The sequence below is a fragment of the Manis javanica genome, chromosome 14 (assembly GCF_040802235.1).
Source record: "Manis javanica isolate MJ-LG chromosome 14, MJ_LKY, whole genome shotgun sequence".
NCBI lineage: Eukaryota > Metazoa > Chordata > Mammalia > Pholidota > Manidae > Manis > Manis javanica.
Window position 1 is genome coordinate 86,657,106 of NC_133169.1, and position 14,486 is coordinate 86,671,591.

The 14,486-nt window shown below is 56.2% G+C and overlaps 1 protein-coding gene across 3 annotated transcripts in view; it reads left to right on the plus strand.

Annotated features, from left to right (window-relative positions):
• The window catches only part of PSD2 (pleckstrin and Sec7 domain containing 2), a 50,790-nt gene that overhangs the window by 12,059 nt on the left and 24,245 nt on the right, over positions 1-14,486 (plus strand). For all 3 annotated transcript variants that reach the window (XM_037016345.2, XM_037016349.2, XM_037016348.2), the window contains 3 exons: positions 7,765-8,186; positions 11,084-11,545; positions 11,945-12,139. In XM_037016345.2, coding sequence (XP_036872240.2) covers positions 7,813-8,186; positions 11,084-11,545; positions 11,945-12,139 — 1,031 coding nt within the window. In that variant the 5' untranslated portion in view covers positions 7,765-7,812. The remainder of the gene's footprint in view (positions 1-7,764; positions 8,187-11,083; positions 11,546-11,944; positions 12,140-14,486) is intronic.

The following is a 14,486-nucleotide window of genomic DNA, read 5'->3' on the forward strand; positions in this document are numbered from 1 at the left end:
CTAAATTTTGACCTTTCTTCTGAGCTCCAGTACCCTGTTCAGCATCTCAACTGTTACGTGTACCAGGCACCTCCAACTCAACTTGTCTAGAGACGAGCTCCCCATCTTCCTCCCCAGACCTGCTGCACCTCATCTGCCCCATCTCAGGAATGGTAACCCCATCCCTCAGGGCCCAATGCTGGCTCCTTTCTTTCTCTCCTACCCCATGTACTGTTCATCAAGGGATGAGGCTTTTACCAGCGACTTTATCTCCCATCAGTGGGCTGTGGCTGAGCAGGAAGGACATTTTCAAAGACGGGTCAGGAGGCCACAGTGGAATGGCCCAGGGCAGCCCCTTTCACACCAGCTGGTTTTGTGTCACGTGCTGCTCGCCCTCAATGAACCTCAAGAAGAGCACAGCTTCAAGACCTTTGCAGGCCCTGCACTGAAGTCCTAAAGCAGAGACAGCCGAGGACAGGGCGAGAGGAGGGAAGGAGGGGATGGGGGGGTACTCAGCAAGGGAGGGATTAAGTGGATGTAATCAAGAGGTTGGGGAGGGGAGTGGAGGAAGGTCACAGGGAAGGAGGCAAAGAGGGAGAGGGGTTTTCCTGGGGTGGGAGGTGAACAGAGAATGAGAGGATCTAGGTAGTATGGGGCAGGTGAAAGCTGGGCAGGGAGAGAAGGACGACGAGATTTCTTGGTGCGTCTCCCCTGGCTGTTGAACCGGACTGGGGGGCAGCTGCTTGGAGAGTGAGCCCCCCAGATCTGCCCCCGCCACGCACCAGGGAGGACTCTCGCTCGGTCAGTCCTTTGTAGCTCTTGGGGTTCAACTCTTAATCTAAGGGCTCAGGGGGTCAAACTGGCTCAGGAAGCAGAGTGAGTCTTAGGCGCCATCTGAAGCTGCATCAGAGCAGCGAGGTGTTTACCCAGACAGCCCAGTTAGTCCTTTGTGGTCCCATAGAGTTGGGGCTCACCCTGAAAGGAAGTTAGCCGGAGGTAGAGTCACCAGCTGTAAACATAATTTGGGGTTTGACAGCAGAAAATTATGGATTTCATCAGTGTTGAGTACCAGCATGCAGTAGGCAAACACCAAGAAAATGAGGGTGCCAAGCGTCTGGGAGCTGGGGAGAGAAGCAAGCCAGGAGATGTCAAGGAATGGCCTTTGTGGCGCTGGGACCAAGTCCTAGCTGCTGGGCTGTGGGGCACAGGCAGATAAGATGCAAATGTGCCCCCAGCCCCGGGGACCTCTCTCTGCCCAACCATGAGAAAGAAGAGGCCTTCCAGACCCCCACAACCCAAAGCAAAGCTGGATTCCCCAAGAGGAGAAAATTGAGGGTGGGGGCCAGGCCCCTTAACAGCCCCAGACTGGCACCACTCAGAGAGGAGGGACACCTTTGGAGGGATGCTGAGCCCCCTGGCTCTTGCCCTGCACATGGTGTGGCTCTTGTGCCTTGAGGTGGAAAGTTAGGATGGAGGCTGGCCTGGGGTGGAAGTGTCATGGCTGGGGCCAGACTAAGGTTCTTACCGGCCTCAGGAGAGGGTGGGGTGCCCTGTCTGGCCCAGCCTCATGCCTCCACCGTCAGGCTGGGCCTCTGAAGCCCCACCTCAGAACCGCCACTGACAGGCCGCAAAGGACAGTGTCTGCTGGGGTCCCTAAATGTCCTTGCCGCTGTACTGCCCTCTTGTGCGCCCCATCCCCAGAGCAGGCAGCCAGCTTCTGGAAAGCAGTAGCCGCTGCCCTTCCCTGAGCACCTGTGCCAGCTTTGAGCACTGCACCCATGCCATTTCCTCACCACAGCCTCGTGAGGCATATGCTATTAGCACCATTTTACGGAGGAGGATGCTGAGGCTCAGAGAGGTAGACCACTTTCCCAAAGTCGCACAGCTTGTGGGTAGCAGAATTGGGATTTGAAGCTAGGTCTTTGTGACTGCAGTTAGGGTGCTGACCCACTGTCCTGGACTGTCCTAGTCTGAGGCACTTGTTGCTGCATGAGGTGGTCCAACCTGGGAAAAGCAAGCCAATTAAGAGGGGTAAGGGTCACTTTGGGAACAGATGCAGGGAAGTTCCCAAGGCTCCTGTGTAGCCATCTAGGACCTTGTGGGGAGCCACTTTCCTGCCCTAGGCAGTTGGGACATTGAGGAGGCACATGCCCAGGCTGATCTGTGCCTAGGGAGGATGCTTAGAGCTCAGCAATGACAGTCCTGACCCCCAGACGTCCGGGTGGGCAGAGGGTGGGGGGAGCACGGTGAGCTGTGTGATCCAGGGGCCCCACTAAAGGGTCAGTGCCTTGCTGCGCATGCTGTCAGTTTCCCACCAGTACCTGGAGTATGTGTGAAGACCTGGAGTGCCCAGGTGTGGGCCAGCCAGGGTCCCATGACTGGGGCGGGACACAGCGGCTGAGGTCTGGTCTGAGCACTTGCTACCTGACGGCCCTTTTTGTCAATCATCTTCTTTAACCATCCATGTGTGTGCACTTGTGTGTGTGTGTTAGGGAGTCAGTGTAATAGGAATTTTTGGGGAGGTTAGCGGACGAATGGGAGCATTCAAGGTGGGTTCCCATGGGGCAGAAAATAAGTTTAAGAATGAAAGGTTTCCAGCTTTTATTTTTTGTTTCTAAGTATCCCTCATGGAACTGAGCATCGTGTCAGAGGTGGAAGATCCTTGGGAACTGTCCAGCTTGGGACTTATGCCCAGGGCCTATGGATGGGCTTTAGGGGTCCATAATCTCTCAGAAAATACTCAAAAGGTTGTACGCATGTGTGAAGGTCTGTCTGGGGTAGGATGCACAGTCTTTCAGATGCTCAAAGAGGTCCAAGGCTTGGAAAGGGTTAGGAATCTCTGACGAATATGGGACATGTTCCCATATTCCCTAGAGAGGGGTTTTGTTCGCTCAAGCTCACTTAGCACGTTAGAGGCAAGACCTGTGCGCCCTGGCTCCGAGCTCTGCTCCCTGGGACAGCCATGGTCTCAGATTCGCCTCTACACTGACATTCCCAAACCATTTCCTCCAACCCCCTCGCACCCTACCTGGGCTCAAGCACCCACGGATGTCCCACAGCCTCTTAGACTTTGCCTGTCCTGGGCGGTGCTCGGCAACATGGGTCGCCCAGTCCAGTTCTGTCTCCTATACCCCCATTTCCACCAAGTGGGCGTGCATTCCCCTCTCTTTTCCCAAAGCCACCCAGCTATCTGATGCCACTGGGTGTGACTGCCATCAATGTGGGCACCTCTCTTCCCCACCCCCTCCTGTAGTCTGAAGTGCTGGGTCGCCCCATTCCTGTCCTGGCTTCTTGGAGAGTAGAATGCTTTTCACCACACGGCCTAATGCTGTAGGTCTAGATCTAGCTGCCCCGAACCGAGCCCCAGGCCTGTAGGCTCCTTATCTGCACCTCAGCACCCAGGGGACCGCCACATGAGGGCTGCCCAGCTCCCCCCATGTGTGCCTGTGTGAGTCTGAGGGTGTGTGGGTGTGTGTGTGCCCTCCAATGCCTGTACCCCCATTCGTCCCACTGCCCTTTGCCAAAATTCCTATTACACTGACTCCCTAACTCACCCAGGTTTTAGCACATGGGCTGGGATCTTTATTCACATGCACACAAGTGTACATAATGGACAGTTAAAGAAGATGATCAACAGAAAGTGCTGTCATATAGCAAATGCTCAGAACAGACCTTGGCCCTCCTGCACCCAAACATTCTCCCTTCTGGCCTCCCTTCTTGGACTCCCCATGGTCCCTGGCTTGGATCATAGTGTGGAAGGTACCAGAGGAGGCTGTCCCTATGGCAGTCCAGTGTCATTCTAAGTAGAATGCCAGCCTGCCACTTTCCAGCTTCTTTACTCTGAGCATGTTCCTCAACTTCCCTTAGCCTCTGCATATAACAGGGATGATAATTTCGAGGTCATTCATTCACCAAATGCTTTTTAAAAGTGCTCACTCTTTGCCAGATTGTGCTAGGCTGTGGGGAGACAGCAGTGAACGTGACACAGTCCCCCTGCCGTCACCGAACTTGCATCTTAGTGATGGAGATGGGCAGGGAATAAGGAAACAAATAGAAAAGGGAGCTTCAGTTCTGCTAAGTGATGCTTAGATCTGATGCTCCATGAGAGAGAGTGCTGGATGGTCAGGGCCTCTCTGATGAGGCAGCACTGGAATTGAGCCCTGAGTGACAGAAGAGGCAGTCATTTAAAGATCTAGGAAAAGAACATTCTAGGCCAAGGGTACAGCTGGTGCAAAGGCCCTGAGGTGGGACTGAGCTCAAGGACTAGAAAGAAGGCCAGTTTGGCTGATGGGGTGGGGGATGGGAGAGGGCAGGGAACCAGCTCAGGCAGGGCCTTTTTAGGTCATGCTGAGGAGACTGATCCTAACTGAAGGGCAACGAGAGCTGTCAGAGGGTTACCAGGGAGGGAGAGATGTGATATAATGGTGTAATTTGTGTTTTCACAGCTCATTCCAGCTGCCTTGGGGAGAGTGGGGAGGGAGATAGGGTTGTCTCAGGAGCAGCTGAGACCTAGAAAGTGGCTGGCCTGGCATTCAGCCCTTGCACAGCCAGGGTTCCACTACCATCATGGATATCATCTTATATGGTGCTGAAAAAGATGCTGCTGAGCCCAAGGTCATTCCAAGGGTAGTGGGCAGCAGAAGCCCCCGCCTGGAATGGTGCCTGGATTAGGCTGAGAGAGGCTGTATGAGACCTAGCTCCTGCCAGCCTGCCTTTGCAGGCATCTCCGTGGGTTGGGTGCCCAGTGGCCCAGCCACGTCCCCTCCCACACTTGCCAGTGGGGCTGGAGGTGCACAGGGTCACTGCTTTGGGTAGACTCCTGGTTGGTTGAGCCCTTGATCTCATAGAAGAGACTGACAGAGGGCTTGGGATACTGGGGGCTCCTCCTGCACCTCCAGCCCACTGAGGTGCTGAGGGAGGCTACTCCTGAGTTATAGAGGCAGCTAGTTACCCTCTGTGTGAACTCAGGCAAAGCCTTTCTTGCTCCTGTGCCTCAGTATCCCCATTTGCAGTAGTGGAAGGAGTGGAACGTAACTACCTTTCTCTGTGACCTCTGTGCATTTGCTTTTCCTTGGGTCTCAGCTTTCTCAGCATTCATGACCTTAAGATCTGCCCCCAGCCCCCATTCTGTAGATGGGTCCATGAAGGCTAGAGAGGACAGTGATAAGTCCCAGGGCACATGGCGGTTCAGAGTGAGGGCTTGGGGCATTGTTCCCACCTTGGCCCCGGAGCCTCCCTTTGTAGACCCCTCTCTGTGGCTCAGCAAGAGAGGAGGGTCCTGGCTCAGCTGTTTCTGGGCTCAGCTGGCCTTCAGCCTAGGCAGGGACTTTGGCCCCCCCGCCCTGAGTGGAGCTCAATGCTGCCCCTTGTCTGCCCACCCCTTGAAGCCAAGGACAGGGCCCAGTGCCCAGTGTTGGCAGAACCTCCATCCTGCTCCCACTGCAGGAGGACTTGGTGGGGCAGGTAGGCTAAAGCCAGCCTCAGGCAGTCTCTGGAAGTTGTGGGGGGTATGTAGGGGCCTCCCAGGAGGTCCTTGATTTGTCTGTAATCCTGGTTTTGGGGCTGGTGTAGACTGAGCATCAGGTGAAGCCACTTATGCCGTCAAATCTCAGGGTTCACTGGGAGTTCGGGCAGAGCCCTGACCCAAAGGGAGGCACCCACCCTGCTGGGCATTTGTGGGTGTGGGAGTCCGAGGCACCCTGGTGGAGCTGGGTGAAGCCCCACATCCGATGCTCACCCAGACCCCGGGGCTAGAAAGCAGGCCAGCCGACTAGAATCCAGGCAGCGTGCTGAAAGGCCCCTCCTCCCCCTTGCTCCTTTCTGAATGCCGCCCCGTCCCTAAGGAGTCTCTGCTGAGGAGGTGACCTCCTGTTCTGCCTCCTCTGGGCACAACCAGAGGGAACAGATTGAAATAGCAACTGCAGCAGCAGGGATTTAGGGCAGACCAGAAAGAATCCCTCGCCAGGGCCGAGCCCCTTGGGGTCCCTGGTGTCCCAGGATCGGGGCCCAGATATTCTAGAGTCTGGCTCAGGTTTTTCATTTTTTTTTATTTTGTGGAAGATTTTTGTTTTGCTCTGTTTTGTTTTTAAAGTAAACCCTGATTCTCATTCAGTCTTCAAAACTCTAGGATCTGAGGCTCAGGGTGGGTGGGCTGGGGCCCCAAATGTCTGTCCTGCCCTCTTCTCTTCCATTCCATGTTTGAAAACTGAGGGTTAAATGAATCTTAACTGGTCCTGGGGTGGCAGAGCTCCCCTCGAGGGCTCAGAAGCCCCCAGAGAAATAGACTTACCTTGCTTTCGAGCTCATCTCTGAGTGGAAGTTCTTCCTGGAGTCTAACTCAGTGTTCCCCAAACTTGCCTTAGTATAAGAATAACAGGTTAGTATATCCATTCTCTGTAGATCCCAGGAGTTCAGCAGGTCTAGGGGAGGGCCGTATATCTGCATTTTAACAAGTCCCTCAGGTAACACTTAGGACCAGGCAAATATAAACAACATGGCCTCACTTAAAGCCCTGTTGCTGTACCTGCACCTCGTTCCGCTGCAGCTCAGAAGGCTGACCGGTTCTTCTCCTCCATCCCCTCCCAAACCCCCAAGCACCCTCTCTCCAGAGGAGACGGGGGATGCTGGGGGGGAATCTGAGGCCCAAAGAGGGGAGCAAGGAAGTTGTCTGGAGGGGCTAGTCTGTGTCCCTGGTGGCAGAGGTCACACGGGTCATGGGGTGTGATGCCCATGTGGGGTGGGGCCTGGGCAGAGAGGTACGAGGGGAGAGCCAGAACACAGCCCATTACCTCTGTCCCCCTACCTGGGATTAGATGGGGCAGGAAGCCTTTGGGGAATGTGAGCTGGTTCTAGTCCATTATGAAGGGAGGCCGGGCGGAGACGGCAGGTACAATGGGTCTGTTCATTGTACAGAGGGGAAGCAAGCCCAGAGAAGGGCAGAGGGGAGCAGGGTTGGCCTGGATGGGGCAGTGAGGAGGCCTGACCTGGACCCACACAGCCCCTGGGGTCATCCAGTGAGCTGGGCAGAGCAGGGTCCCACCCCCTTCCAGTGTCCGCCCCAGAATGCCCCACAGCAGCCTCCTCACAGCCCCTCCTGTGCAGAGCAGGCGAGCTCTGGGGCCTTCCTCCTTCCTCCTCTGACAGCCAGAGCTTGGGGCGCTGGGAGGCAGAGGCCGCCTTGCTGTGAGGCATGCGGCTGGCACTGCACCTACCCAGCACCCTGGACAGCGCCTCACGCTGGGCCCCGGGATGGCGGCCTCAGGCCTCCATTTGGCTTCTCTGGGGTGGCCTCTGCTCTGACTTCCTTCCCTCCTCTCTCACCTCACCCTCTAATGGCAGCCCCCCACCCAGTTCCCTCCATTCAGCACAGAGTCACTCTTGTCTGACTCCCGGAGCCAGGTGAGGACACACGGAAAGAGGCAAGGGGGGCTACCGCTGCCAGCCTGGGCTTTTCCCCATCGCTCACCCAGGGAGCAGGTTTGCGGGGATCCTGGGCCCATCCCTGGACTCTCCCGACCTGGGCCTTCCTCAGAGGGCTTTGGTGAATTCTGCAGGGCACAACGGAAACATGTAAGAGGTAACAGGGAAGGTGAGGTGGGTGTACCTGGATGGCCTGGGGTCAGGGAGAGGTGAGGGGCAGTGCGGAGGCCTCAGCCTGAATGCAGACACCAGCCAGGAGGTCCTGAGGTCATCTCGGCTGTCCCCCTGTCCCCAGGCAGGCTGCCTGAACTGGTGCCAGCACCTGGCCTGTCCGACCCACCCCTTCATTTCTCCATCTGCTGCCAGGTCTAGCAGAGCCCCAGGAGCAGCCAGCACGAGGAAGCAGCGACTGCCATGGATGAGGACCAGCTTCCATCTCTACTGCCTAGGGAAGGCGGTGCTGCCTGGGACCCCAGCCCGGAGCCTGAGGAGGGGCCCGAGATCCAGAATGGAATGGATGCCAGTGAAAACCTGAGTAGCAGCCGCAATAGCCCAGGGCATGAGATAAGGGACACCCTGGTGGACGCCGAGGAGCCCATGAAGGGCCCGGACGTGGTCCTCCATGGCCTCAGCCTTGGCCTCTCCCTCACCAATGGCCTGGTCCTGGGGCCAGACTCGAACATTCTGGAAGATTCTACAGAGTCCAGGCCCTGGAGGGCTGTTGGGCTGGCAGAGGGGGACAGTGTCTCCAAGAGTCTCTGTCCAGACACTGAGGACTCTCAGCTGGGGTAAGTGGGTGCCTGGGATGGCGGCTCACCACATCCGGCTGCCCACAATGCTCCGTGGCCTGGCCTAGGCACTCTGTCTCTCTGGTTCTTGTTTCTCTCGTCCATGCAATGGAAACTTCACGTCCTCTTATGTCCAGCTTCTTCATGTTCTGGGAGGATAAAGCTATGAGATTTCAAAGCTGTGGGGCCTGTTGTGCTGCATAGCCTCAGCCCTCAAACTATCATGGGCTGTTTTTCTGTGGAGTCGGTGGCAGTACTCCATCCTAGGCTGGGCCTTAGTGTTCCAGAATGCCTTGATGTGGAAGGTCATCTGGCTCCCCCATCTACTTCCCAGTTCTGCAGCTGACCTCAGGAGAACAGGCTCTGTGGGTTAATCCCTGCCAGCACCCCTCGTCTGAGAGCCATCCAAAAGTTTATCAGGAATGTCACTTCAATCCCACTTACTGGAGTTACAGCCCCATTTCTCTTATCTCCAGTAGGAGGTGGAGAGACCTGGTGTCCTGGAGGTGCCAGTTGATCTAGGAGGGTGGGAATGGGTCAGGGAGATGTCTAAAAGACCTCAGGGTGGGCTGAGAAAAGAAAGATTATAGAAGTCTTTATGTGCCCAGCTGCCAGCCCTGGACTGAACAGGCAAGTGTGGAGGATGTATGTGTGTGAGGGTGGCATTCATGTGTGCCTGGCCTGTGCATTCATGTGGGTGCACAGGGATGTGTGGGCAGGTTGGTGTGCATGGAGCTGTGCTGTGGGCGGTGGGTGTTTGTGTGTGCAAGGTCCATGCATTTGTGGGGGCACATTTGGGTCTGCACATGGGGGTATGTCTGTGTCCCATGGGTAGGCATGTCAGTAGGCGGGGTTGTGTGCAGCCACCTGGCTGGCAGTGGGGTGTGGGCAGGAAGCTGGGGCTTCTTGGAGCACACTGTATTTATGCTGCGTGTTTATTTGGGGTTGTTGAAGGTAGGGGTAGATGAGGTTTGAAAAACGGGCTGATGGTCTTTAAGCCCCTTTCAGAACCACCTGTCAGGCCTGCTCAGGTATATGACAGGGTGGGAGATGGGGCCTGGGGGAGACCATTCCTGGCTCTGATGGTGAGTTGAGAGCCCCCCAAGGTCAGGGCTCTGTATTTTTGTTTGGGTGTCTCCAGGACCCAGCACAGGCTGGGTAGAGAGGCCTTTGCTGGGTAGATTTCGGGTGTCTGCTCTGGTGGCCAGGGCAGTGGCCCTTCTCTTCGCTCTCTCCTCCTGGAAGTCAGTAGAGGCAACCCCACCCCAGCCCCCACCAGGCATCCCATCACATTTTTGATGTGCCCTCCTCTCCACTTCCTTCCCTGGCTTCTCGCAGAGAAGGCCTGCTGAGGCCGCAGCCTCACTCCTCCTGGGCCTGTGGCGGGGGGATGGCTGCGGCTCCAGCGTTCCCCCTTTCGGGTCAGTATGTTGCCCCTGGAAACACACTGGGACCAAATCTTAGACACTTGGTGTGGTGGGGTGGGAGGGTCCAGGGAGCTGTTGGAGGGGAAGGCTGTTCCCAGCCTGCCAGATACAGGCTGGGGGAGAGCAGGGTGGGGCCAGGTCCTCAGCAGAGAGGCCGCTGTGCTTTCCAAATGCCGGGTCTGGATTTTCTGGAACGGGCCCGGCTCAGCTGGCTTCTTCCTTTGTCTGCATCTCTTCTTCTCACCGTCTCTGTTTCCATCTCTCTCTTTGTCTCTCCTAACCTCTGTTACCTGTTGTCTCTGTTTCTCATGCTCGTCTTATCTCTTTTCTCTGTCTCTTTCATTCAGTCTCTCTCCTCTTCCTTCCCCGCTTCCTCGCATCTCCCCAGTGGGTAAGGATCCTTCTGAGAAGCCTCGATTTGTCTCTGTGTGATGCTCTGTTTGAGGTGGTGCGGATACACCAGTGAACAGAACATACAAATATTCCGACTTTCCTGGACCTTGTGTCTAGTGAGGAGATAGATAATAAATCATAAAAATAAAAAATAATCATATAGTGTGTTGGGAGGAGCATAAGTGCTTTGGAAAAAATAAAGTAGGGAAAGGTATGTTTGGGAGAAGGGCCCAGTAATAAATGGGGTGGTCAGGGCAGATCTCATCAAGAAAGGGATAAGAAAGGGGGGTTTCAGGATGAGGGAAGCACCCTCTGGGCAGAGGGAACAGCAGAGTGAAGGCCTCTTCCAGGGACAGCACAGGGGCCTGCAAGGCTTAGGCGTGTGCTGGGCCATGGGGCAGACACATGCCTGTGCTTTCACCCAGTGTACCATTCAGCAGGGTCTACTGAGTACCTACTGTGTGTTGGGGGCTTCCTGACCTCGTGTGGAGGGAACAGATGATAAATACCGTGTGATAAAAACAGATGAGAACACTGTGTGCTGACAGGGACTGAGAGAAATGAGGCTCTACCCTGAGGAAGGAGAATAATGAGGGGGCTGGATGGCATGCTGTGTGGTCCTGCCTCCCTCGGTCTCTCTGAGGCAAAGCCTGAGAGATGGAGTGTGGTCGGGTATGTGAGGAACCTCCCAGGCTGTGGAGACAGCAAAATTATGACCCAGTGTGACACTAGTTGTAATAGGGGGATGCCCACCCTGCTCTGGGAGCCTACAGGGAGCAGCCCCAGGGCCAGCCTAGAGGAGAGGCCCTCATTCATTCATTTAGATGAATGATGCCACTTATGAGGTAGGCATGGGGGGGCGGGCAGTGCTTGTCTTTCTCACAGCTATATCCCAGTGCCCAGCCCAGCGCTCACTGGCACCTAGCTCTCAGTGAGCATTGGCTGAAAGGGTAAACAAGAAACAGTCCATGCCCGCTCCCCACCCCCAGGGAGCTCCCACACAGAGACTGGGGCAGTCCCCGCATCTGTAATGAGGGACACCCTGGCAAGGTGGTGACTGGTCCTTGTATCCCACAGTCTGGGCAGCCCAGGAGAGCCGGACGTGCCTGATGGTTTCAGTGCCACGTTCGAGAAGATTGTGGAGTCGGAGCTGCTGCGGGGCACCCAGTACAGCAGCCTCGACTCCCTAGATGTGCTGAGCCTCACGGATGAGAGTGACAGCTGCGTCAGCTTCGAGGCCCCCCTGACACCCCTCATCCAGCAGCGGGCCCGTGATAGCCCTGAGCCAGGAGCTGCCTTGGGCATCGGGGACGGGGGGCCTGACGGGAGCCTGGGAGCGGCCGGTGGCGATGGGGAGCTGGGCAGCCCCCTGCGGCGCTCCATCTCCAGCAGCCGCTCTGAGAACGTCCTGAGCCGCCTGTCTCTCACGGCCGTGCCCAATGGCTTCCACGAAGATGGCCCTGGAGGTCCAGGCGGGGAGGAGGAGGAGGAGGAGGAGGAGGAGGAGGAGGACACGGACAAGTTGCTGAACTCAGCCAGGTGAGGCAGAGCCCAGGCTGGAAGCTGGGAGAACCGCAGAGCAGATGGGGAAACTGAGACCCAGAGGAGGCAAAGCGAGTAAGGGCAGCCCAGTGTCCAGAGTGAACAAGCCCTCTCCAGGGTCATCACGTCTTCCCTCTGCACCCAGATTTCCCGCCCTGAGGTTCCATGCTACCCTTCCAGGCTGTCCCAGCATGCTGTGGGCTTGGGTGTCATCCAGTGATCTCATCTGAGGGATTCTTCTGAAAGTCTGACTTGATTCCCTCCGGACAGTGGAGCTTCGTTCTTGGCTCTGGCCTCTGTGTGGGTCTTCAGAGACCTGGGGAGACCTTCCGGCCCCTTCCCGCCTCTGCCCTGGGCCTCTGATCCCCTCCTCTCCACCCCACCTACCCTCTGCAGCGACCCTAGCCTGAAGGATGGCCTGTCGGATTCAGACTCAGAGCTGAGCAGCTCGGAGGGGCTGGAGCCTGGCAGCACAGACCTGCTGGCCAATGGGTGCCAGGGGGTCAGTGAAGCTGCTCGCCGGCTGGCACGCCGCCTCTATCACCTTGAGGGCTTCCAGCGCTGTGACGTCGCCAGGCAGTTGGGCAAGAAGTGAGTTCTGTCTCCCATGCGCCCACCCCAGGTCAACCTGGTGTCTTCCTCAGCCTGAAGGGGGCATGGGTGACTTCTGGCAGGGCGCCTGTGCCTGAGGGGCTCCTAACAGTCCCTAAGAACTCCTCCTGCCACCGTCCTCATTCCCTGCTTGTCCTGAATCTGTTTCCTTTCTGGGCTGTCTGGGCGAGGGCCCTGGCTCTCAGGGAGGGGTGGGGGTGGGCGGAGGCAGCCCCTCAGGGCTGAGGGGTGGGGGGTGGCATGTGGTTATGGGGTCACGATGGACAGCAGTGAGGACAGAGCTGCCAGGTGGGGGCTAGTGGCCCATCTGATGGGGCCAGAGAGCAGAGAATCTGGGTCTGGGCTGGGAAGGCTGGGACCTAGGAGCAGGGGAAGGGGTTCCTGGCCCTTATTAAGTCCCATGCACTATCTGTTGGGCCGGCTAAAGGGCTGAAGCTGCCAAAACATAGTCCTGGGCTTTGGATTGGGGCAAAGGGAACTAGCTAGATGGGGCTCCCAAAGGGGCTGGGGGGCAGGTGGGTGGGGACTGTGAGGAAGCTGGTCGGCACCCCCTAAGCATGTCTGAGAGCCTCTGCCCTGCCTCCAGTCCCTCCCAACACCCACGTTAAGCTCTGAGATGTGCAGAAACAGGCCTTGCTCAGAGGGCAGGGGGGACCCCAAGTCTTAGTGACTGGGGTTTTACGCTGCAGGGAGACACCTAGGGTGGCTCCGTTTGGGGACCCCTCTCTTCTCCCTCCCCTCTGCCTCTTCCACCCTCTGCAGCCTGTGGGTGGCTCCTGTCCCTGGGCTCCCTGGCCCCAGCGCTGAAACCACAACTCCCAAGTCCCCACTCCCCGCTGGGCTGGGCCACCTGCCCCCATCACCCAGTGACACCCCATCCTCCAGTCTTTTCAACCACTCCCTCTATGTGAGTCTCCACCAGCTTGTGACTGCTGTCTGGCACACCTGAAAACAAATCCTTCCTCAGCTGCACTTGCCACAGCCCCTCCTCACAGCCCGCACTCAGGTGATCTGCCCTGGGGCCCTGGTCTGTCCCCTGCTGCACATTTTGCCCCTCTGGCTGCTTCCTCCCCACCCCCTCCCAGGTGGAAACCTCTCAGGTGTGCGTCATTATCAGCCTTGTGTTTTTGAATGGCAGCTGCTACCAGGCCTCATCTTACTCCCCTTCCACAGTTTTAACACCTGGCTACTACTTTCTGTTTCTTTAATTATGCTTTTTATTATGAAAATTCCAAACATACATAGAAGCTGAGAAAATAATACATTAAATCTCTGTGGATCCATTGCTCAACTTTAAAGTCACCAATGTTTTTCTCTTCTTGTTTGAGCTATTTGCCCCACAGGTTCCCCAACCCCATTTACTGGAAGATCTTAAGGTGTATTTTAGGTACTCTATCATTTGATCCAAAAATATTTTAGTATTTGTCTCTAATTGATAAGGATTTAAAAAATGTAATCATGATTCTACTAATATTTTGAACAAAGATTAACAAAAATTCTTTAGTATCTCTTACATTCAGCCTCTGCTTAATTTTCTGTCTGAAATTTTGAGAATGCTTGTTCAAATGAGGATGCAAACAGGTCCACGCATCACATTTAGCCAATATATCCCTTCAGCAGCAGTCTGACAGCCCACTCCTTTCTCCAATGCCATGTAGTCATTGAAGAAATGGGGCCATTTGTCCAAAGGAATTTTTTGGGTAGCTTCATGGTGTCATACACATGTTCCTTTATTGCCAAGGTCTCCTGTAAATGGAGAGAGAGCTTGGGGCTTGATTAGATTCAGATGGAAATTTATCTTTTTACGCTAGAATTCATCACCCCAGTTTTCCGGAAACACTGCCTTCCTGGACTTCCGGGCCGCCACACCCCTACCTCTCTGGCTGCCGTTTCTCAGTCTCTTTCACTGGCTCTCCCTCCATAGTCCACCCGTTGGAAGGGCTTTCTTACACCTCTACTCTGGGTCTGCTGGCCGGTCTGTGCATCTCCTCTGGAGAGGGCTCTTCCCCCTTCCCACTAGCTCTGGGCTCAGGACTTCCAACTGGGTGCATCCCGTTGTTCTGAGCTCTGGACCCGTCCCCTGGGGCCACCTTCTCCAGTCATGCCCCATACGCATTCCATCTCCATGTGCTGGGGACTCTGCCTCCAGAATTCCCCCCCTTCCTCTCCCGTATGCTCCAGCAGCCCCCCAGTGCGTCTCCGCTCAGCAGAAAGAATGTCCCAGATGCAGACCTGGCCTTCTTACTTCGCCCTCCAGTCAAGCCCTGGTCCTTCCCTTGGCTCTCAGGCCCTGTTCCCTGCCTCGCCTGTGGCTGCGTCCATTCCT